Source organism: Fundulus heteroclitus, chromosome 6, assembly GCF_011125445.2.
Source record: "Fundulus heteroclitus isolate FHET01 chromosome 6, MU-UCD_Fhet_4.1, whole genome shotgun sequence".
Taxonomy (NCBI): domain Eukaryota; kingdom Metazoa; phylum Chordata; class Actinopteri; order Cyprinodontiformes; family Fundulidae; genus Fundulus; species Fundulus heteroclitus.
In genome coordinates this window covers 29,195,300-29,221,622 of record NC_046366.1, presented here as the reverse complement: position 1 = coordinate 29,221,622, position 26,323 = coordinate 29,195,300, and the positions used below count along the sequence as shown (strand labels likewise).

The following is a 26,323-nucleotide window of genomic DNA, read 5'->3' as shown; positions in this document are numbered from 1 at the left end:
GGCAGGGAGCGTTGAGTGATTCTATATAAATTGAATTGAATTGAATTGAAATGATGGTGCCAAGTGGTGGTCAGCAGGTGTGGAGCATGGCTCAAAAAAATAAACAATCCAAAACAAAGACAAAATCCAAATCATGACACCCTAATGTAGTTCATTTATGTTCAGGTAAGAACTCTGATGTGGACAAACCTGACTGGTCTGCACTAAGTTGCTCATTTATATCTGGGTAACGATGTCCACTGAATGCGCCATCCTCAAACTCTTTGTCCCGAATGTCGTGTTGGTGCATCATTAGGAGTTTACTGGAAACAAGGGACACAGCTCAACCCCTAAAAGACGACCAGAAGAACCACAATCCTTCCTCCAAAACACTTTCCACTCGGCAAAATGCAGTCGGAGAAGTTCTGTTCTTCTGGCACCCGCCCAACCAAGACTCGTCAATTGGATTGCCAGCCAGGGAAGTGTGACATTCGGCCTTCCACTGCTGAAATCCGGCGACAGCAGGCTTCATACTGCTGCTTCCTACGCTTCGTGTAGCATTGGATCTGGTAATGTAAGACTTGGATGCAGCTGCTCAGCTATGCAAACCTGCTGAAGGCCACGTGAAGTTTGGAGAAGGTCGGTGACTTCCTCACGCTGTGCACCTCTGGGATGGTTCTTTGCTGTCGTTCCCACTCGCTTTCATTTGGTTACAAACAGTACCTGCATTTGACTCTGGAATATTTAACAGCGAGGTAATTTAACCGCTGGACTTGTTGCACAGGTGGCATCTTGTTATAACCATATCACTGGAACTCACTGAGCTCCGGAGAGAGCGACCAATTCTTTAATAAATGTTAGTAGAAGCAGTCTGCAGGCCTTGGTGGTGGGTTTTATACACCTGTGACTGGAATTAAGGGATTTGCTGCGTTGACCCAATACGTTTGGCAATATGGTGCCTGACTAGAGGTAACCGTTGAGAGCAAAGCGGAAGAAAACAAAACATGAGCTGCAGTTCCTTTAGTGGGAATCTTTACCCTGGCACTCTTTAAGCCTTATTCAGGATCTTCTTTTATATTTTTGTTGTTAGTTCTGGCATTGTTACCACCTACTGGAGTGACGTTGTTATTGCAATATTTTTAATTGTTTAATTAAAGTCGAGGGGGAAAAATATCCAGCGTTTTATTTGTAGTCTTCTCTTTTCTTCGTTTTCCTTCAACCCCCCTCCGCCTCTTTTAGGATGTTAGATCGTCAGAGAGTTTTCCTGTGTTGGGCTTCTTTTTCTTGTCCGACTGTAATTTCTCCCTTCCTCATCTTTATGATGCGATTCTGCTGTGATAAAAAATAGTTGTGCAGTCAAGCTTACATCCTAGAGTCTTTAATATCCACTCTTATAATATAGACTGTGACAAGTACAAGCCTAGCTATCCACACAGAAATAAATAACCACGCATCCACACGCTCGGGAGGTAAGGGGAGACAAGAATGGGCGATTAACTTAGCATGCATGTTTCTGGCCTGTGATATGAAGCTAAACTACCCTGAGAAAATGCATTAATGTACTCCACAACTCTATAAATTTAATTTTTTTTTAAAGATCATTTGTGTTGCACATTTCAACAGCAAGGCGGTTCAAAGTGCTTTACATCATGAAAACATAAAAAAAACATAATAAACACAGAAACAAACAGGTTAAATCAGGTGAAAACATCAACACACATCAAATATGTTGTTCCTGTTATGGCTGAAAGCAGCTCTAAACATGTGGGTTTACAGTCTTGATTTAAAGGAACTTAGTGTTTCCACTGATTTTGTAGTTTTCTGGATGTTTGTTCCAGATTCATGGGGCGTAGAAGCTAAATGCTGCTTCTCCATGTTTGGTTCTGGTTCTGGGTCCGCAGAGATCTGAGTGGTCTGGAGGGTTGATACAGTAACAGCAAGTCTTTAATATTGTTTGGTGCTAAGCAGTCAGTGATTTTTAAACTAACAGAAGAATTTTAAAGTCTATTCTCTGAGCCATTGTAAGGACTTCAGAACTGGAGTGATGTGCTCTATCTTGTCGTCTATTGGACCTTTAACAACTGTGCCGACAATAAAACATGTAGGACCAGGAACTAGGTGTTGGGCCATTCTGTTCCAAAAAAAATCTTATTAGCAAAATATTAAACAAAACAGCAGCAGAAAAATACATATTAAAAGAAATCCGTATACCTCACCATATAATGTGTTGCTATAGTGAGGTGGTCTGAGGGAGAAGAATGGGATCCAAAGGAAAATTAGAGCAGCAGTTTAAGAATAGCAGATAAGCCTTTCCAATCTGTAATGCTTTTTATTTGGACTTATTTACAATACTTACCCAGACAAGAGCAAACAGAAGCAGAAAAAAATCCACTAAGTTGCAGTTTTTATGCAAATAACTTACCAATTGATCTTCTATAGGAGTTAACTGCTTGAGTCCCCAATAGTAGGGATCTGCCCGGTTTAACTCTAAACAGAAAAATTGCACATATTTGTTTTCAAACTTCCAAAACATAAAAAAAAAAAAAGTGCATCATGAGTTAGAGCAGGAAAATGCTGCTAATTATTTCACTCTGACCTCATCTGCATGGATTCGGTTTCTAAAGTACATCAAACACCTTTTAACTTTTGCCCTAATAAAATTAGCATCGCTGTTCGAGGTTCCAGTTAAAAAAAAAAAAAAAAAACCCTGTAGGTGTTGGAGCAAACTGAGTCATTCATGTCGGGAGAGAAGTTTTTAATTACTTCTTGTTTACAGATATGCTGATAAATCTTTTGGGAGTTGTGTTAGAAAGATGGGTTGAGTCAAATTAAAATTCATACATTGCTTCGCAAAATATTTCATTACAAAATGTTAGCTTTTCCTGTAGAGCTTCTATTATGTTCAGTGTGCTGCTCGCTTCGGTAAAAAACACAAAACCTATTGTCTGGAGCTACCTCAGACTGGTATGAGAAAATAAACTGTTATGCTTTCACGTCTGCGCATAGCTGCCAGACGGTCAGCTTACAGAGCCTTCGATGCATTATGAATGCTGTGTTGGATTTGTTAGACGATGAGGGGGTCTTTTGCAGATTCAAATGCATTTCAGTGGGACGTGAAAGAAAAGGAGGAGGTGATGAAAGCTCATGTTGAAGTCTTTGGAGTGAAGACAATAGTTGTTTGTTTCAGATTCTTGTGAATGTGCTGCACAATCTGCACAGTTTTAAATGCCAACAGACTCACTGATACAAAAAAAAAAAAAAAAAAAAAAAAATGATCTCACGTCTGTCGGAGCTCGCTGCACGGATGCATTTGAATCCTAATTTCTTCTTCTTCTTTTTGAATAGCTGAACAGAAATGACTAAGCACTTTACCATGAGTCGTTTTTAGATGTGGTTCATATCAATTATGAGCCATCAATAATTCAATTTCAGCGTCTGAGTTTTCTAAGCTGTTTTTCAGAGAAAGAATCATATTATGCATTAAATGTCATTCTTGTTTCTGCAAATGCAACATTTGTCATGGAGGTTCTTCACGCTTTCTGAGAAAAAGATTTATGAATGAGAGACAAAAAGAAGTAGATTAATAATCGTATGCTGTGCAATTACAGGGGGGGGGGTATAAAAGGACACACGAGTCATGGTTCAGCAATCAGGTTTATTTTCTTCTCACATTTTTAACTGTTTGGTCAGTGTGTCAGCAAATAAAGACTAATAAAATGCCAGATATTATGTTTCTCTTTACTTTCTTTAAAGCAAAAACACTCCTCAGAAACAGTTATATAATAATCTGAGAGGTAACAGCTCTTTACATAGGAGGATTTAGCAAATATACTTAAAAAAAAAACGCATCGGTTTTATCCACTTTGACCAAAAGACAGACACCTTTGTAATCATGAACTAAATATGTGATCTTTAGTTCTAAGAGGGACACAACTTGAAAATGAACTCGTGAGGTTAAGCTAAGCCTGTCTACGTGGTTGATTGTGCAAAATTGTGGTACGGTTTCATGTTGCACAAACTTCACACCGAACGAGCAAAACATACGTTGTCCTCATGAAACCCGTTTTGAAGTTAAATTCAATTCAATTCAATTCAATTTTATTTATATAGCGCCAAATCATGAAACATGTCATCTCAAGGCACTTTACAAAATCAAGTTCAATCATATTATACAGATTGGGTCAGATTATACAGATTGGTCAAAAATGTCCTATATAAAGGAAACCAGTTGATTGCATCAAAGTCCCGACAAGCAGCATTCACTCCTGGGGAACCGTAGAGCCACAGGAGGAGTCATCTGCATTGTACATGGCTTTGCTGCAATCCCTCATACTGAGCAAGCATGAAGCGACAGTGGGAAGAAAAACCACCCATTAACGGGAAAAAAAAACCTCCGGCAGAACCAGGCTCAGTATGAACGGTCATCTGCCTCGACCGACTGGAGTTACAGAAGACAGAACAGAGACACAACAAGAGAAACAAAAAAGCACAGAAGCACACATTGATCTAGTAATCTGTTCTACATTAGATGGTAATAGCGGGTGAGCCATCTTCTCTGGATGATGTCACAGTTAACAGAACGCCAGACCAGGTGTACCTACTATGAAGAGAAAAGAGAGAGAACAGAAAGTTAAAGCAGAAATGACAACACATAATGCATAATTGAAGAACAGTAGAACTCAATATAGTGAGAAAATTAGATCCTGATATACTCCAGTAACCTAAGCCTATAGCAGTAAAACTATAATGGTAGCTGAGAGTAACATGAGTCACTAGTTATAATTTTTGTCAAAAAGAAAAGTTTTAAGCCTAGTCTTAAAAGTAGACAGGGTGTCTGCCTCACGGACCAAAACTGGGAGTTGGTTCCACAGGAGAGGAGCCTGATAGCTAAAGGATCTGCCTCCCATTCTACTTTTAGAGACTCTAGGAACCACCAGCAGACCTCCAGTCTGAGAGCGAAGTGCTCTATTAGGAACATACGGGGTAATCAGAGCTCTGATATATGATGGAGTTTGATTATGAAGGGCTTTATACGTTAGAAGAAGAATTTTAAATTCTATTCTTGATTTAACAGGAAGCCAATGAAGGGAAGCTAAAATTGGAGAAATATGATCCCTCTTGTTGATTTTCATCAGAACTCTTGCCGCAGCATTTTGGATCAGCTGAAGGCTTTGAACTGCATTTTGTGGAATTCCTGATAGTAAAGAATTACAATAGTCCAGCCTTGAAGTAACAAATGCATGGACCAGTTTTTCAGCATCACTCCTGGACAGAATGTTTCTAATTTTGGCGATATTCCGGAGGTGAAAAAAGGAAACTCTGGAAACCTGTTTAATATGGGATTTAAATGACATGTCTTGGTCAAAAATAACACCAAGATTTTTTACTTTATTACCAAATGGCTCTGGTACCGTTTTGAGGTACTTTAAGAAAGGGGTCTAGTCACGTACTATGAGTTTATGAACTTCTACGGCAGTAGCTCACTCTGGTTGCATACAATAAAATTATCACGCCCTGTTGGCTTATTATATTTTATTTCTGTGTTCAGCATTTTGTTTTTGTTAATAACCAAAGCAGTTTTATGTATATTTACCACAGCATGACTAAGTATCCGGAAGTATGATAATGCAATGCGTGCAATGACTAAACAGGCAGAGGCAAAGGAGCCCACAGACATACATATAATGTTTTAATGACATTGTGACTAAATACAATCATAAGCATATGTTCACTCTTACATGTGAAAGGTTATGCCAGTAGATCTGGTTTGTACGTTGAATCCGTTGATACAAATCCATGCAGCGGAGGAATGGAGGCATCTTCTCAGAACAGCTTCACTATGCCACTTCCAACATGGTGGCGACGGAGCGAATCAGCAATACCCAGCGGAGGAGCAAAAAGAAAGTAACCCTAACACTGTGGATTAGGTTGAGCCGTCTACTGCCCAGTGCAAATTTGTTTTTTTCGGGTTCAAAAAGGACTAAGTAAACACTATCAGGATGAGCGATTGGTATATACTGGGTTTTTTTAAGACGAATATGTGGTGTTTTTAGTTTTCTTTTTATAGTCAAAACGCGTGACTAGGCCCCTTCAATGCAGTCTGTGGTTTTATTCAGCAGCATATGTGGTGAATACTTAGTGGGTGGTGCGGGAGTTTGTTGTTTTTCATTTTACTTTTGTTGTTTTTTATTATTTGAACCAATTTGTCTAATGTAAAAGGTCAATAAATAGGTCTGTTGAAGCTCAGGAGACAAAAGAATTAAAGCCTTGCAAGCCAAAAATTTAGACGATTTTACAATTAAAAAACTAAAGGACTAGATCATGTGTGGCTCATACTTACACTGCAAAAACAGAACTAGAAATAAGTAAAATGTTCTTAAAATAAATGTATCTGTCCTTGATTTGAGCAGGTAAATAAAATGATTTGCCAATGGAATGAGATTTTTGCACTTAAAATAGGAACAATTCATCTCCATCATCCACTTATTTCAAGTGCAGGATATCTAATTATCTTAATTTAAGGGTCAAAATACTGATTCCATTGGCAGATAATATTATTTACCTGCTCAAATCTAGGATAAACACATTAACTTTAAGAACATTTTACTTATTTTTATATCAGTTTTTGCAGTGTAAGGTAAATGGAATAAAACAATAGGATGCTGTTGACCGGCAGTCCAGGGAGAATGGTGAGTGGCTTGTACTTGTGTAGCACATTAGAGAAAACCATGAGGAGGAGCTCACATGTAGAGCCAAGGATGAGGGGAGACTAATCAATCCATCTTTGAAGACGATTTCTTTGGGCTCTACAGAGACTATTCTAAACTGCACACGCATGAATAAATAGTGATTAAAAAAAAGCGTGAACAAATAATGATACTGGTGATAATTAAAACAATTCACATTTAAAGTTGGACGCAGTCAATCAATAATCAAGCTTACGGTTAATGATGAATTATTGTAAAGCTGTCTGGATTTCTAGAAGGACAGAAGTAGATTAAAAGACAACAGCTAACATCTTAACTTCTCTCTTTTTCCAGCCTGATGAAGAGGAGGAGATTGGATATGCTGAAGGAGCCACAGAAAGTAAGTTTATTTGATCTGGGTGATTACATTTTTTTCCCCCCTTTACTTATCTTCTGTGATAAAAGGAAATTAAACAACACATTCAGTTCTTTGTCATATCTTTGATGATTTATGATTTTTTTTTATGATTTTATTATAAGACGGATTTTATTATAAGATGATTTTATTTATTGTGGCATTTCTCTTGAAATGCCACAAGTGTTGTGTGGCTTTAACATTATCGACCACGTCCATGAATGTGCTTCCCTCTATGACCTATGTGACTGTGTGTTAGTCTCTCTGCATCAACGATATTGACTGGCTAATATTTGGGGAGACTGCTCAGTTCATCTGCTGTTGAACGCCAGTCAGACCCGATGTCCTCTCATCACCAGCAGCAGCGGCAGATTGACAGGGGAATAAACCCTGCAGCTTGGTCAAAGCTTTGCATGAATCTCAATCACAGAGAAGCTGTAATCAGCTTTTTTTTATTTATGCTCACGAAAAAAGACAAAGAAAAAACAAAAGACCATATTTCATACCTAAACTTGTGTTTAAACCTCTGTTAAATCACCTGGCAACGTAGTTAAAATTGGTCTGACCTTCATGGTAATTCTTCGAGTACGACTTCTATTTGGCTGATTTACCGGAGTAAAAGAGAAATCTTTCATGAATGAAGACAAAAACAACAACAACAACCGTGGATTTTGTTTTAGAAAGAAAGCTGCCAACACATTTAGAGGTCAAGAGAAGAAAAAAACTTCCCAGTTAGACATAGAAACAACTTTGTTGCCTTCTTCGCTTGTTTTTTAGGGCTTCTGGTTTCATGGTCATAGTTCAATATAGCATAAGTACAAATCTGTAAAAAAAATAAAATAAAAAAAGCCTAAAATAAACAAGTACAAGTTCACTAGTGATGTGCACTGCAAAAACAGCACTAAAATAAGTTTAAATTTTCTTGAAATTAGTGTATTAGTACTTTATTTGAGCAGGTAAATAAGATAATCTGCCAATGGAATAAGTTTTGAACTTAAAATAGGAAGAACTCATCTCCATCAACTTATTTCAAGTGAAGTATATCTAATTATCTTATTTTAGGGGTAAAAATACTCTTTCCATTGGACGATAATCTTATTTACCTGCTCAAATCAAGGACAAATGCACTCATTTCAAGAAACTTTTAACTTATTTTTAATTCTGTTTTTTGCAGTGTGTATCACTAGTGAATTGAGTCACTGAAATAAAATAATGTCTGGTTCATTCAATGGATCGGTATCGCACTGTTCATATGCACTATATCATGTTTGCTTGAGAGTGTTTATGTCAAAACACTTAAGTGATGCATAAAAAGAAACAAGTGTTCCTGTGCAGATTTGAATTTAAATTTTGTGTCTAAATGTAAAGAAGTAAGAAAAAAAACGATGTAAAACATGTCCTTCCTCAGAAAAACGTGTTGCTTTCTCACAACCAACACCTGCCATCACCTCAATGGTCTGGCTGCTGACTCTCCACGTTTCTTCCCTTGAAGCCAAGATTGCTCATTATTCTCATTTCAAAATCCTGTGGCCAAAAAAGTGTTTTTAAAAGACAACATGGGTGTGGTGGGTGGTGAGAAATCTATCCACTTAATTGTCACAACTTTACATATAGTTAGATCTTCAGAGAAAGTATCAGTTTGTGTAAACTTTACTTCATGAGTAATAAGCATCTACATATCTAATCGGCACTCAGCTACAAGAACAGCAATTTGTCAACAAAACAGATGGATTTCTGTGGTTTTACAGTGAACGTATACGGTCATTTACTCACAGCTGCCCCGTATATGATCATTAACCCAGTGCAGAGTCTGCTTGGCCGGGGTTTTAGTGCATCTCGGTGAAGGAGGGTGTTGCTTGGCAGTTCATGGGGTGCAGATTCATGCGCGGGGTCTGCGTGCAAACTCCAGCAGAAAGGCGCCAGCTGGGATGTAACCCCAGGTCCTTTATTGCTTTGAGGCAAAAAGTGTCAACAGCTGCCTCATCTCAGGGTTTTTAAAAAAGTGTAATTTAACATTACCCATCTGCTTTGGGGAGAAAAATAGGCCAAAATTCAACCTAATTAATTTTCATTTCATGTTAGTTTTGTCAAAATTTTACATTTTCTGGCACACACAAAAATATATATATATGATTTTTGGACTCTTTTGTTGTATCTGAAAGACTATGTATTCACTCAGCTTGACATTTTTATCATTGCTTAAAAAATGTCCTAAAAGACAAAAAGGTAGATTATTTGCGTTTAAAATAAAATCTTCTGAAGTGACCAAACAATGATCTCACAAGTTTGGTTTTGTGGCTGGTTTGTCACCATCTCCAGGTGTTTGTTTTGCAGTGTGAACATATCCTAAGTGTTGCTTTATTAGTTTGTATTAGTGCTGGTCGATAAATCGTTTTAATCGATTAATTAAAAACTTTTTAAAAAACTAAGATTTAGTTCTTGGAAAATCGGGATTATATTTTGCCAATGCACTAATTGGGCTTCCATGAAGGGAAAAGAATGCAATGCTGAACATATATGTTTAGGAAAATATATTGTCAAATTTTTTTTGTATAGATTAACCATAATATGAGGCACTTTAATTTAATCGTTTACTTATTTATTTTTTAAGTTAGTTTGAAGTTACACAAGTGAAATGAAGCCTGTTTCTAGCTCATTGTTTAAAACCACCAGCAGCAAACACTCATTGTTTACAATGGCAGGGCAGCCATTTTGTTTCACAGCTGGTGTTTAGTTGCATTTTGAATTCAGGTCAACTCCAAGATGAAATGCTTGACATAAAAAAAGCAATTTTTAAAATAATTTCTTTAATTTCTTTTTCTGAAATAAAAAGTAGGGGGAAAAAAACGATTAAATCGGATTCGGTATAGTAAATGTGTGATTTTATTTTTAAGCCATATCGCCCAGCCCTAGTTTATAACCATTTATTGTTTACTGTTCCCTGTTTATTCTATGTAGTGTTTCTTTAGACCTGTGAGATTTTCCCCTTGGTTTGATGGTTTATTTGAATTTGGTTTCAGTTTATTCATGTCCGTCTCCCTCAGCTTCCCACTTTCACTCACCCACATCTTATGATTACTTTCACCTGCATGTTCCACTTGCCCATCATTATACATACTAACCTGTTTCTATTGTTCTCTGCTAGTTCATCCCATTAAACTGCCCATTTCTTTCTCATTCACTCCCCGTTTTCTACCTGTGGCTCTGCCCACGCTGGCTGTCCTGTTCTCTTGGTGTTGTGTGACCTGTATGCTCCTTTTGTGATCCTTAAATCCTTCAAATTATCACGCTGCTCCCAAGTTCTTGTCTACATTTTGGTGCTAACCCTCAATATATGACAGGTTTTGAGTTCCTTAGTGGGCCAGACTTGATTTTAAGCTCCAGAATGGGCAGATTTAGAGAAAGGTCATTAGTTTGATGATAAAAAAAAAAATGTGGCTATGATGTCACAAATCGAAAAGTATCATCAAAAATGGCAACAAAGGTTGAAGGCTTGATCTACATCACGTGTTAAAACATTTTTTTTCCTCCCTCTGACAGGTTACTGCAAAGAACAGAAGAAACCAAAGGTCATCTTCATGATGGGTATGTAACCTCTATAAAACATTCACACGCCCAGAGCAGCAGCACAGCCTTCCTCCACCGGGGCCTTAGATGATTAAAACAAAACTGCAACAAGCAGCTGTTGACTGATTAGCTAGCTCTGTGTATTTAAAAAGACACAAAAGGAAACATTTCTGGTTCGTATCATGTTCACTCTGGGATCCACTGATACACAACAGATTTTATCGTTACACGACAGTAACGGTTTTGATCAAGAAAAAAAAAAAACATGATCAAATGTGAATACGTCTACACCCTGCAGTTAAAACCAAAGCTGAAAAGCTTAAATCTCTTAATGTATGTTTAGATGTTTGAATGATTGCTATATTTACATGACGTTTAACGGCACAATATCAGCTGGTGCAAAGTGGCGATCGCTACGGACTGTTTGGATGTAATCTTTGATTTTGCTTTAATATTTCTGGGGCTGTGCATTATAAACCAGTTTTCCAATAATATATTCGGCCCCTTGGATAAACTCTGAGTCCTTTATGCCAATAAGTCATACATACTTTAGCCGTCAAGAAGTTAAAGTTTAAGCAGAGCAGTAAGGACCTTGAGAAGGAGGAAAAGAAATGTGGCTCATTCACAAACGTCATTCAACAGTAATACTTCAGCTCTCCTAACTTTGTGCAGCCTGATTGTAAATAAGTCTATACCTATCCTGGTTTAGCCCAGTTAGGATGATCACTATCATTTTTGTTAACTTATAAGAGATCTTACAGTTTTATGTTTTGGGTCTTTAACTTCCTGGTTGATAGTCTTGCCATGTTGCTTCAATTTTTCTACCTAATCTTTTTCTTTTTACTCATACCATTTTTTTTTTAAATCACCACTGCCTCTTGCAGAATAACAGTCACACAGCATGATGCTGCCACCTCTGTACTTCTTAGATAGTATGAGTTTCTCAGACATGCAAGCTTCCCTTTTTTCCTCCAAATGTAACACTGGTCATTAGGGCCCAAAAGCCGGCATTTTAATCTCATCAGCCCACAGGATAGGTCTCCTAAAACCTTAATTTCTGTCCTTTTATGCATTTATAATGTGACTAACATTAAAGTAGTGGCTTCTCTTCTTTCCTGTGTGGTTTTGAGACATTGTCAGTACAGCCTTCCTCTCAGTATGGATCATGAGTTGCTCTCACCAGCTTCAGCCAGCATTTGTTTAAGGGTCGATGTGCACTTATACCACCAAAAAAACATCCATCACCAAAACACCATCTTTAAATATGCAGATGACATCATCATTGTTGGGTTCATCGCTGATAGGGATCAGACAGGTTACAGATAGAAAATCTGTTCCCTCAGATATTCAGTTTCATGTTTGCTGAACAGCAAAAAGACCAAAGCACTTCAGGAAGCACTGATGAAGTCACAACCCTCTCCTCATAGATGGAGAACCCGTTACCACCTTCAGATTCAGATTCCTGGGCATCCACATATTGTGGGCCAAACATACTAAGGCCCTGGTAAAAAGCAATTTAGTCTTTCATTCCTCTTCTGTGGAGAGTGTGCTGACATGCTGTCCATGTGTGGGGTGTGAAAGCTTAACGCCAGAGCACAGAAAGACTAAATACGCCATAAGATGCTCTCTCTCCCCCCCTCATATCCGTTTCCTGTTGCCTCAGGAAAACTTATCCCTGGAGATCTTTCATATCTCACCCATCACCTGTCTGACTATCTGCCCTCTGGATGGAGCTTCAAGTCAATCAGGTGTCGCATCAGATTTACCAAGAGCTTCTCTCCCAGGGCCATATGGACTGCAAATAACCACTGAACACATTCCTCCCCTCAAACACAAACATTATTCAAACACACAATCCACCTGGGTGTCCTACAGCTCTCCCTCCTTTAATCTCATCCATCAGTGTGTGCCAACTTTTTTATTAGAGTACCTAAATTTTTAGTTTTTGTGCATATTTTTTGCATGACTTTCTTTGTGTTACCATTGTCCGTATGTATCCCCACTCTTTAATAGTTTTATATCCAATATAGCGTTCTCTTACGTGGAACTCCCATGATTTATTTGTACCTTAGTGGACAGTGAGTCCATTATTTCTCAGAGGGAAACTCCGTAAACAGTAATGAGAGCTAGACATCTCCATCTTGTTTATACCTCAATATAAAAATCAAGCAGATTAACGTGGCACCTTCAGCCGTATTCAAGGATGAACCAGATTTTTGGATGCCCACAATTCTCATCTTTGTAGTCCAGTCAATGCAACGTTTTAAACGTGTACTTCACTATGATCAGCAATACAATCTAATTAACACGGTGGCTTCTGATCAAATTGAGCAAATTTAAAAAAGGGAGTTTGTTGTGGGAACAAGGACCTTTCTCAGCTATTTCTGTTTGAATAATAGATCAATATTTTAATAACTGTGATTTATTAACTAATAATGTAGCAACTGGCCGCAGCATAAGCAGCAGTTAAACCAAATCCAGTAGCTTTAAACAAAAAGGAGTTGGCCAGAGCAGGAGAAACGTATGAATTTTTTAGTCATGCTCTCTGCATGAGTACAAATTGTCCCAAAACGAGGAAAATGTTAGCTGGAGTGGCCAACCACTCGTTAGCGGCATAAATACTGCTTGGTGACTCTTCCTTTATACCCAGGGTGACATTTTTCTCCAATTATCTGCTGCTGCTGCTGCTGCACAAGAAAAGCTTTTTCATCCGGCTCTTCATCCATCTCTGAAATAGTCAGACAAACCGCAGCCAATTAAGATGGGAGAGGATTTACCGTGTCAGTCTCTGTGAAAAAGGGGTTCAAACAGTTTACCAGCAGGGTTGTCACACACATCCCTCACGTGGATGCTGATTAAATATATTTTAAGTTTCTCCACGCCTGTAAATGCTGACAAGGTTTAATGTGTGTAATACCAGGACGTTGATGTTTTGTTGCCATTCGTGCACGCTTTATATTTGCCAAAGGGAGCGAAGGAGTAAAAAGGAGTAAAACTCACTTCAGTTTTGAGGCACTGCTGTTCATGTACACTGCAAAAACGGAACTAAAAATAAGTAAAATGTTCTTAAAATGTATGTATTTTTCCTTGATTTGAGCAGGTAGATAGGATGATCTGCCAATACAATAAGATTTATGCACTTGAAATGGGAACAATTCATCTCCATCATCTTATTTAAAGTGCAGTAGATCTAATTATCTCATTTTAGGGGTCAAAATACTCATTCCATTGGCAGATCATCTTATTTAACTGCTCGAATCAAGGAAAAATACACACATTTTAAGAACATTTTACTTATTTTTAGTTCCGTTTTTGCAGTGTAGCCCATTGCTGATCTAGAAGGTATGAACTGTGGTATCTTTAATTGAAGGATTATCTAGTTTCATAAAAAGGTTTTCCAGTTTTTAATCACATTCAACCAAATTCTGTTCCACAACAGGCAAACAAAACCAACCTGTTAAAAAGAAAAGTGACTAAATTATGCTAGAAAAATAGAATAAACCTTTACTTTTTGAGAATATCTGCATTTTTCCAGCAGTAAAGAAAGTAAATACAATAGATGCTATACTTCTACTACAGGAAAACAGTATCAAAACGGCTGTAAAATTTAAATATACAGTGGTATAAAAAAAATATAAATTTGATACAAAATATGCAAAGTAAATACAAATACACCCTGGTCACCAAACATGGTCTCCAAAAGCTGTATATAAATGTATAAAAATAGAATTTGATAAAACTAAGGGGTTCAAACTGCAGCCTGAATAATTCAATATTCCCCTCAATCTCCCAGTAACCGACCCATATGCGCAACTTGGAGGTGTGTGCACATAGATTAGTGCGCACACCAATCTATGTGCAGACGTGCTGAGAATTTTTTTATCTTTCTTTGTAGATTATGGATTCTTCATGCGTCATCTCAGCTGGTTAGAGAAATCTCTTTGGTACACCCGCAGCAGTGCCAGAATGCATAATAGTGGCATTGCCGAGAGTGTTACAATACATCACTTTAAGAGCTGCCGACCCCGTTGGACTGATTATATTGTAGCCCAGCTATTTATTATGTCTTATTTACAAAATAATACTTTCATGAGGCTTTCACTGGAGGGGAAAAAAAAGCAGATCAAGAGATTTAGACAGGACTTTAAAATACAGCAGCAGGCAAGTCAACATGGACGCCTGATGAGGAAGAGGCTATACAAATACTGTAACGATCGATTATGAACAGATCTATTTTTAAGCAGAGTTTATAGTTGTGCTGCAAACCGTGACTCTTTTTTTTTTAAATCACAAGCTACCACTGGCTTTTTAACAGAAAACGTATATCAAGGCTCCCTAACCCATCAAAATAACTTTTTAGGCACATATAAAAGCAGTCTGTTAGACTCTACTCTGATATTATTAAAAAAGTATAAAAAAAAAAAAAGAAGTTTTTGTCATTCATGTATGTAATTAGTGCCAACTGCATCATCTTTTTTTTAAATCAACCTTGGTTTTAAATGCTGACCTTGAGACTTAAACTGCACGTCTTCCCTTTTCCTCACTCCCTAGTTACTTTCTAATGACGGTCATTATGAGCCAATAGTGATAGAACAATCTACAAAAACAACTTTTGATTTAAAGTTGTGTATAAAGTTTTTTACCGTTTAAATTTTGCTCACATACATTCACAAAAGCTGGTGTAAAACTCTTCCCTGTTGCTTTTTTTTTTTTTTTTTTTTTTTTTTTTTTTTTTTTTTTAAGAAAAGGGCATTATGGGGAAACACTAATGTGAAATTCTAAAGGTTTTTATGTAAATTTATCTTTGCGTCTGTCACCTTATCCTCTCTTCAACTCTGGATCTGTTCCTCTCCTTGCAGCTGTTTTTTTTCTCAGCAAAGAAAATTAGCATTTTATTCCTGTAATTGTCTTAAGTTTAAATGGGGACAATCCTGCTGCTGGTGAAAAAGGAATTTCAAGCTAGAGGCAGAGAGATAAATCCTTTCACTCTAATTAGGATGTAAAGGTTTAATTGATTAGTCTATTACGCACAGATTATTGTTTGCACAGATGGGAAATTATTCCCCTTATGCAAGAAGTTTAAAATGTTTTCTTTTATAGGCTTTTTAGGACTGATTATTAAAACTGCAAACTCTGGCAATAAACAAGCCAGCACTGAAGAAGAAAGTCCTTATTTCGACAGTTTGAATAAGTCTGCAATTATATTGTCAACTCAAATGTTCTGTAAAACTACATTTACAGTAAAAGACGGACTGACCGCTATGCATTGAATATTATGTAATAATTATGCTTTTTGGTGAAATTGACCTTGCAACAACTGATTAGATCAGATTCCCATTTCTCTTAAACAAACACATTAAATAATATGAATAAAATTTGGGTAAATTAAAAAAGGTACAACTGTTGATTGGAAACCTTTTCAGTTTTCTCCAAACCGTGCAAGGTTATAGTCCACTAGTTAAAGTCTAGAAATTATACCATCTATGGTAGTTATATAAAGCAAAATACTCACTTTTTAGACCTTTGAGGTTTTTTTTTCTTTGTCTTCCACACCTCAACAGAGATGAGGGGAATAATTCCTCAGATGATTTGAGAACTTTGTTGTGCAAGCGTGTCAAATTTATTTCTGCTTTGTGCAACATGATTGCTGAGAGGAAACAAAAATTATAATTTTTTTTATTGTAGCTGTAGGCATTTACAGCTCAGTCATTATTTTCCCAGTGACCTGAGGGTCTGAAGGACTTTAATGTCACCAAAAAAAACAAATTTCCAGTCTTCTTCGCTCAGTCAAAACTTCCACGCTGAACATGTGCCTCTGCAGGAGCAAATTAGCTGCATTTCTATGCCGCGTTTAGTGATTTATTAAGACCGTAGATCTGTTGCATGTCAAGGTAAAAAGAAAGTACACCCTCTGTTATCAGGACACCGGTAAAATAATCTTCCCAGTAGTGTATGTCCCAAAAATGTAGACTAAGGTCCTAATGTGCAACGCTTTAACGAAATTGCAAACAGTCTCAGACTCTACATCGATCGGTCAGAATGTTAGACAAAAAAAATTAACACATTTGTTTGTTTAGAGAGCAGAAAAGGTCTCTGAGTTCATGCGTAGGTTCAGAAAATTGGATCTGAATGGGTCATTGGGCTTCTTGAAAAATATCCTTTGCACAGATGAGACCAAAGCAGAGGTGTTTGACCATAACGCACAGCTGTATGCTAGGAAAGAAAAACAAATGCACCTTACCGACACAAACACCTTATACCATGACTTGGGCTTGTTTCGCAGCACATTGGACCGCACACTCCTCAGAGTTCTCCTCTGTTCACCAGAGGAGTGTACAGTCAAACGCAAGGTCATCGGTTCAGAAGCGAATGCGTCATTTTCAGATTTTACCAGCAAAGTGAGGTCATTTTGGGAAAGTTAGGGGTTAGATTTAAGACTAAGATGTGAATTGAGTTTAGGTTAGGTATAGAAATTAATGAAAAATGAACAGAAGTCAATGTAATGTCCTCATGAAGATAGTAAAACAGGGATGTGTGTGTCTGAACCCTGAGAGCATTCACTGTCAATGATCATCAGCACTAGTGACTACCTGAGGCAATCCAATTAGTGGAGGCAATAATCCCGTCTCTGCTGCTTTAGACTCATTTAGATTTAAATATCCCCCGCCTAAAACATGAAAGAAATTAATGTGCAACGGAGCAGAATGAGGGAATTGAATTAGAGCTGTGATTTTTTTTTTTTCTTTTTACCTCACATATTGGTGTCAACCTCCCTTGCGTTTTGGAAAACTCGCTCTTCTTCATCTCTCTCATTCATTCCTTCTGTCACTTTGTGTCCAATCACGGCCGGTGCAGTTCACACACACACACACACACACACACACACATACGCTGGGATGTTTGAGTTTCTCAGATCTCAAGCTAGAAACAGGATGAACCCATCTGCTGAAAAAAAATACTGACATTTCCATCTGCGTTTCCTAATGTAAACCAAATGGTTTTATATGATAAGGGAGAATTTAGCAGAACAGAGTAAACTTCAGAATGGATGTAATTCCATATTTTCTTCGGCTTTTAGTGTTACCTTTCACCCCCAATGTCATCACAAAAAAGCTTTGCAGAGAGAAAATGGTTTGAAAAACATTCATTTGTACCCCTAAGAACGAACAGAGCTATCTGCATAGTCGTAACACATAAAAAAAAGGACTAATGCTGCAGTGGTTTTAAGTAGACATGCATATGTGATTCTCGCAGGAAGTTGACTTAATGACATTTCTATTAGCTTACCCCGCTGGCTTTAACTAGTTATAATGCAAGGCAAATTTATTTGTATAGCACATTTCAGTACAGAGACAATGCAAAGGGCTTTACATGATTAAAATATAGGAAAATAAACCAGAATAAAAGCAAGTAGGAATAAAATGTAGAAACAAAATAAAAAAGCGGGACATACGTTCAACTAAGGATTATTAATCTCATTATGATTTTTTTTTCCTTTAATGCAACCAGCAACATTTTTCCTCTCTTTTATTCTGTAAGGAGGTGATTAATTATATTAGGAGCGGATGCAACAAACTTACATACTTAATATCTTTCGTTTGAAAGCCCCCACTTATTAGGGAGAACTTGCAAATCGATGCATTTCCTCTGGGTGTTCAGCATTTTTGTTGGCGTGTAGAGTAAAAATAGAAAATAATGTTAGGATTCTTCTATTTGTCCATGTCCTTGCTGACAGAAGCATCAGCTTTTTCTTGACCCGTTACTCTCGAGAAGCTTTTAATCACATCTCAGTGCTCTGCCTATGACCTGCTGGCTGTTAGCAGGTTGAATCAGAGCCCTTTTTGATGAAAGCACAATAGACAAAATCTATAATCCCTCGTTCCCCGGGTTTTCTCACGGGGCTCTGCGAGTTCACGGTTGCCCCTGAGGGAGTCGAGGCCAGCTCATATCGGTCTGCCCTCTCTGAGGAAATGGAGACGAGGACTTCTGTTTCTGAACCTGAGCAGAGAGCCGCGACAGTCGAACTCGAGGAGGATATCGATGAATATAAAGCACCGAGTTTTATTACTTGGCTCAAGGCTGCTTTTGATAAATCACTGCTTCACCCCGCTTCCTAGCCGTGTTCTACATTTCAGCCGTAATAAGCCCTGCAAGCATTAAAAATCAGCAGTCTGCACCCTGCAGGAGACCTTAAACCAACACTAGACTGTACTAAATGAGGGGGAAAAAAATGTATTTATTAAAATGTAAATGTCGCTGCCTTTCGTTTTCTCACTGGTTTTTAATGTGTAAAATATGAGCCGCCTCTAAATGCAAGCAAGGCGCCATCCACTGTGAGGATGGTGACGTCCGTCTGTGTGGGAAAGATGTTTTTGTTTTTTTTTCCGAGACTCGCAGCCAGATTGTGAAATGTGAACCATGCTACATTTGAACAGGTTCCAGGGATTTGTGCAGTCTTATATTCGGCAGTGTTGTAGTACTCGAGTCCGAGTCATTAGCTAAATTTAGAGACTCGTGACTTGACTTGGACTTGAGCACTGATGACTCGAACTTGGACTCCTACGTTCAGATCATTCTGACTCGGAAATTGAGAAAAGACTCAACTTTTTTTTATATCATTAGGCTATAATTTTAATATGTCATTAGAATATTATTTGGTGTATGATTTTAATATCTAAATTATTAGTGCAGTGGAATGTTACTGCTTCATGTCATACATCATGGCATGTTCCTACAACAAACGGTAATTTTTACTGCGGCATTGATCAATAGTGACTCGACTCGGACTTGACTCGGACGAGTAGTGGACTTGACTCAGATTTTTTTTAATGACTTGGACTTGACTCGGACTTGAATACTGGAGACTCGAACCTGGACTCGGACTCGAGGCATAGTGACTTACAACACTGATATTAGGGTACCAGAAATACAGTTGTAGGACACACAGGTTTATTTAATGTGTTCAAAAACCAGCAGCAACAGCGGGAATGGGCAACGCGATGGCTGGGGGAAAAAATTAGAGCCGACTCAAGTGGGAATAGTTAATGAGCAAGGCAGCCATGATGGATTTTGAGGTCTGTGCTGATCAGGAACCTTTCACTTTTCAAGTCACAACAACAACCTCAAGGCATATTCCTCTTGATTTACCGAAGCTCAGAAATTCCCTGTTTCTACTAAAAATGGAGAACACAATTTTTTTTTTTTTTTTTTTTTTTTTTTTTTAATCAAACAGCTTGATTGCAGTTAGTGGTTGAAAGAAAAGCAAAAGAACCCAACTCTGTACGCTGATCATTAAACATATTGGTACGGGCAAGGGGTTGTTTTAAGGCAGAGGTGTCAAACTCATTTCTATATGGGGCCACTTTGGCGTCATGAAGTCATGAAAAGGGCCGGTTGCACGTGTATAGACGATACTTTTCATTTCATAATTTCATTCCAGTTCAGATAGAAGTATAAAAAATGCACAGTAACATAAAAGTAGCTCCCTTAGGCCCAGTTTATACAGTTTATCTGCAAAAAAAGTTGATATTGTGGTGAGTTACACTTACAGGAGGCACAGTCTTAGCCACTTTATACACTTTAAAAGGATATATGCCTCTACTTTATGACATGATATGCTTTTTTTTTTTGGCTCTTGAGGGCCGGATAACTTACCTTGACGGGCCGGATTTGGCACGCGGGCCTTGAGTTTGACACTTGTGTTTTAAGGGAAGTGAAGAGGAGCGTGGAGAGCAGATTTACTTTCACCTCCACCGTTTCTTTGCTTTCTGTTGTTCTCCCTAAATGTTTCCGCTCTTAAAAAAAAAAAAAAGAAAATGCCCAAACAAAGGGCAAGCACACACTCACCATCCATTTCCTCTTGTCTGCCTCCTCCATGCGCGTCTCTCACCTTTCCATTCCTGCCTCCGCCGTGGGGCGTTTTTTTTCGTCACGGCCGCGGAGGACATTGACCGACCTCCGTCTGTGTGTCTCTCAGGTGGGCCGGGCTCAGGTAAGGCTCTGCAGTGCGAGCGGATGGAGGAGCGCTTCGGGCTGCGCCGCCTCACCCTCAGCGACCTGCTGTGCGGCGAGCTGCAGAGTCACAGCGAAAGAGGGCGCCACCTGCGGGACCTTCTGGAGAGAGGAGAGAAATTGCCAGAGGTGAGTTTAGTGCCCGATCCTCAACGTGCTATCGTCTAGTTCTTGGATAACATAATTTGCTTTAATACTTATTAATACTTCCTGGACGAAGACAAACTTCAGTGTCCGTTGGTATTCAATGTGGTGGACCAACATCGTTAAGCACATTAAAATACTCACCTGTACACTGTGACTTCTCCTGCATTGTCTACATTTAAATTGTTTACTTTTAAATCACTGCTGCACCCTATACTGTGATTTAATTTTACTGCAATTTGCAAGCTGTATGCAACAAATTTTGGTTCTGTACGCACTCTGTGTATACAAAATGACAAATAAAGTTGTCTAAGTCTAAAAGGAAACAAAAAGTTTTTTTGAATAACTTTTATAAGCTGAATGTGAAAAGTGTAGCAGATATTTGTATAGGATGTATTTGGAGAAGGATCAAATTCCAGGTGAAGTTAATTAATCTGTAATAGAAACAGGTAGAAGCCATCTTTTGCAGCTAACTGGATTCACATTATTATATTATATATATATATATATATATATATATATATATATATATATATATATATATATATATATATATATATATATATATATATATATATATATATATATATATATATATATATATATATATATATATACACACACACACACACACACACACACACTCACCGGCCACTTTATTAGGTACACCTGTCCAACTGCTCGTTAACACTTAATTTCTAAGCAGCCAATCACATGGCGGCAACTCAGTGCATTTAGGCATGTAGACATGGTCAAGAGAATCTCCTGCAGTTCAAACCGAGCATCAGTATGGGGAAGAAAGGTGATTTGAGTGACTTTGAACGTGGCATGATTGTTGGTGCCAGAAGGGCTGGTCTGAGTATGTCAGAAACTGCTAATCTACTGGGATTTTCACGCACAACCATCTCTAGGGTTTACAGAGAATGGTCCGAAAAAGAAAAAACATCCAGTGAGCGGCAGTTCTGTGGGCGGAAATGCCTTGTTGATGCCAGAGGTCAGAGGAGAATGGCCAGACTGGTTCGAGCTGATAGAAGGGCAACAGTGACTCAAATAACCACCCGTTACAACCAAGGTGGGCAGAAGAGCATCTCTGAACGCACAGTACGTCGAACTTTGAGGCAGATGGCCTACAGCAGCAGAAGACCAAATCGGGTGCCACTCCTTTCAGCTAAGAACAGGAAACTGAGGCTACAATTTGCACAAGCTCATCAAAATTGGACAATAGAAGATTGGAAAAACATTGCCTGGTCTGATGAGTCTCGATTTCTGCTGCGACAGTCGGATGGTAGGGTCAGAATTTGGCGTCTACAACATAAAAGCATGGATCCATCCTGCCTTGTATCAACGGTTCAGGCTGGTGGTGGTGGTGTCATGGTATGGGAAATATTTTCTTGGCACTCTTTGGGCCCCTTGGTACCAATTGAGCATCGTTGCAACGCCACAGCCTACCTGAGTATTGTTGCTGACCATGTCCATCCCTTTATGACCACAATGTACCCAACTTCTGATGGCTACTTTCAGCAGGATAATGCGCCATGTCATAAAGCTGGAATCATCTCAGACTGGTTTCTTGAACATGACAATGAGTTCGCTGTACTCAAATGGCCTCCACAGTCACCAGAGGGATGTGGTGGAACGGGAGATTCGCATCATGGATGTGCAGCCGACAAATCTGCGGCAACTGTGTGATGCCATCATGTCAATATGGACCAAACTCCCTGAGGAATGCTTCCAGCACCTTGTTGAATCTATGCCACAAAGAATTGAGGCAGTTCTGAAGGCAAAAGGGGGTCCAACCCGTTACTAGCATGGGGTACCTAATAAAGTGGCCGGTGTGTGTGTGTGTGTGTGTATATATATATATATATAACCTACAATACAATAGAAGAAGAAAAAAAACACGTTTCAAAACAAATTTCGTCCTAGGGTTACGTCAGCGAGATGCACATAAAAAAAGAGCTTTTTTTTTTTTTTTTACTTTTTATTTAACCATTTTAATAATTTTCCATAACATTTCCTGACAGAAACTCAAGTAGGAGACATCACAATAAACCTAAAATAACAAAAGTCTTGATAATTATGACAACAGGCAGAGTAGACGACATCTATAATAATGCAAAAAGTTAACTAAAAATAAGTAATATTTTCTTAAAATGAATGCATCTGTCCTTGATTTGAGCAGGTAAATAAGCTGATCTGCCAATGGAATAAGATTTTTGCACTTAAAATAGGAAACACTCCTCTCCATCATCTTATTTCAAGGGCAGGATGTCCAATTATCTTATTTTAGGGGTCAAAATACTCATTCCATTGGCAGATAATATTACTTACCTGCTCAAATCAAGGACAAAAACAAAAATAATTTAAGAATGTTTTACTTATTTTTAGATCTGTTTTTTGCAGTGTAAGCAAGGTTTTTCCATAGAGGAATTCAAATAGGAATCTCTTTCCAGCAACATTTCATCCCATCATCCTCCCCATCAGACACCCTGATATTGTGAAATACAAATCCATCTTTGTACAAAAGTGTCCATAGTTAGCTGCTTAAAAGGAGCAGATATGAGAGCAAAAGATTCATCGACAAAGCAGAAAAATCAAGGCATAGAAGTAGTAAAACACAAAACCCTGATGAACATAAGGGTTTCATAGTCGACAAACCAAGACATGAAAGATTCTTTTCGTGTAAAGCTTTGAAAGACTTCTCTCCCTGCTGCCGCCGATCGGATGACATGTTTTCCTCGCCAGAGATTAATTCTGGAAACGAAAGAGAGGGAGGACTGAGGTGGGAATATTACACACTCAAGACAGCTTAAACTGGCTTACGCCGAGATTGATCGGCCGTACAGTGTAGCAGACAGAGTTGGCATGGTTGTCTGGGTGTATTTATGGGAGAAATTCACTAACAGGCTGGGCAAACTCGATCTGATGTCCTTATTTCCACACACTGAAGATCTAAACGTCCGCTTTAAAGCAGAACTGGCTTCATCCTGTATATACATCTTCATGCCTGCAGACTATTTTTTATTTGTTTTTTTAAATGAAGACCAAGCAAGCAACCACTAAAGCATTATTGCTGGAGTGAATTTAATAGCGGCTCCACTGAAAAAAAAAAAAAAGTAAATTCTTGATAAAATTGGTCCATCATTACATAACATCGATCCAAGCAACAACAGCAACCATGTCTGAGGTTTTGCACTTAAATATAGAAGCAGCCATTTGTTCTGTCGTTAATCCTGTATTTCAATGCCTTGTTTGGTGTGATTGCTTTTGCAGGAATAATTGCACTTTTTGTCCTTTCGTATAAAGCTTTACACACAGACTAATCACACAGTGTGGTTAACCTGGCCAGCCAGACTGACAATGTGTAGCACTGTAGCTTCTGCACAGTCTCTCGTGTTTGTGAACGCACAAATACCTCGACAATTCGTCTTGCAGGCAAGTTTACAGTGTGGTGGGATCCATATAAATTAGATGTGAACATCTACTGCAGTGCATTTGGTATGTTACTGTGTGCTAAATCGCACATCCAAGCCATCCTTTGTAACAGTAACACTGCTCACACATGTAGATATTTAACAATTTGATGAATAGCGAGGCCCTAATTGCCAACTTATTATCAGTCTGCCTAAACTCGACTAGATATGGCAGCCGAGAGAGGACACTGGACAACTCCACTCATTCTGTCTTTTTATTTTATTTTATTTTTGATATCTTGATGAGCTACAGGTTGATAAACTTGAACAAAAGGTTCATAGATTAAATTCAACCCTTGCTTTGGCAAAGAAATGTGATAATTTTTCTGGTTATGAGAGACTTACATTAAGTTTGTAGTTGTACAGGTTTGTTAAATACATCTACTGTTAGTCAATTCTAATGCATACAATCTTATAAAAAAAAAAAAAGAGAAGATTTTAACAATCCAGGAAATGCTATTCAACAATTAAGAGAAATTTGAGGGTAAGTGAGTCGTGCCTCCCAAAAGCATCTCTGTGGTGACCAAACACAGCAAATAGAGGCTGTTTGTTGTGTTTGGTGTAGTTCACGAAACCAGTAAGCAGGAAGTCCATCACCGTGGTTAACAGCTGCGCAGCAAATATGTAAACTTAAAAAAAAAAAAACATAATAGAGAACAGAGAAAACTGAACAGCTTCAAAAATATGACCCAAAAAGAATATAGAGATATCTACGCAGCACCTGGATAGACTATATTTCACTCCTACAGACTCAAAGTACACAACAAAATGTATTTAGGGGCAAAATAGTGGAGTGTGGATGCCATGTCACCTTTATAAACCTTTGCTGTTATGAAGGAAAACAACCACTTGGGTTCATTATAACAAAAAGGAGAAAGAAGTTTGTTTCATAAAATATCAAAAACTTAGTAAGGAAGAGAATCAGGGATATTTTGAGCTATTTAAAAAGAAAGCCCAGAGGTCTATTATTTTTCACCCCAGGGGATTGATTGGATGTTGCTGAATGCCATTGGCTCCGTTTATTGTGTGACGTGCTGCACTGGGACTTTGAAAAGCTTTGCAAAGACAACCATCAGGACCTCCCATAATAATCCCCGTCTCATTTTATGTTTTACTGTCAAACCATAAAGTGCATCGTGATTTCTTTTATTTTTGCACTCATGCTGTCTGTTCTCCCCATTTAAGTATTAATGCTACAGTATCTCCGCCTCATTTTAGCCACAGTTCAGATTTATTTATCGTTGTTTCTTTAAAAAAAAAAAAAAAAAAAAAAAAAAAAGATAAAAGGGCACTAGCTGTTTTCTTCATCCAGGCCTCTGGAGTGTCCTTTTATCCTCTGAGTGCAGAAAACTATCGATTCGTGCACTCGTGATGTCCCCTGCCTCCCTCAGATGGATTTGTTTTGCATCCGCGGACTACGGATGACAATTTCTCTCGCAGTGAGAGCAGCTTTGGTCCGATCCCGGCAACAGCTTTCAAATCAAAACAGCCACTCTATGCAAAATTCAGCCGGGAGGGGGCCAGCGTTAAAATAAGCCGCAAGCTACACGATTGTCTTTAAACATCCCATTTAAATCAGCTGCTCTGTAGTTTCTAAACTCCGTCGTCATTTTTAAATCATGTGGTGAATGCTGAGAACCACAACATTGAATCTGTGATATTGTGAGTTAAAGCTTGTACACAATGGCTACTGGGACTGTGTTTGCAGATGGGATAAACAGTGGTATGCCCAGCCTGGTTCACTTCTCCATCAAGGTGGCTCCCACTCAGAGTCATGGCAAGGCACCGAGCCGAGTCCTAGGTTTGTGGTTCCATGTCTCCGTCTCGTCGTGCCCAGCTGAAGCCAATGAGGAGAGATGCATTTACCCCTCAGGTCTACTGCTATAGGATGCCTCAGCAACAATTACATTTTATTTAAATGGTGCCAATTCATGAAACATGTCATCTCAAGGCATTTTACAAAGTCAAATTCAATCAAATCCTCCAGACAGATTGGTCAAAAAATGTCCAAAGGAAACCCAGCAGGTTGCATCAAAGTCTCTCCAAGC

At 38.4% G+C, this 26,323-nt stretch overlaps 1 protein-coding gene across 1 annotated transcript in view; it reads left to right on the top strand.

Moving 5' to 3' along the window:
- ak5 (adenylate kinase 5) overlaps positions 1-26,323 on the top strand; it is a 127,422-nt gene that overhangs the window by 89,985 nt on the left and 11,114 nt on the right. Inside the window, exons 9-11 of the mRNA XM_012853030.3 lie at positions 7,020-7,065; positions 10,621-10,665; positions 20,624-20,787. Coding sequence (XP_012708484.2) covers positions 7,020-7,065; positions 10,621-10,665; positions 20,624-20,787 — 255 coding nt within the window. The remainder of the gene's footprint in view (positions 1-7,019; positions 7,066-10,620; positions 10,666-20,623; positions 20,788-26,323) is intronic.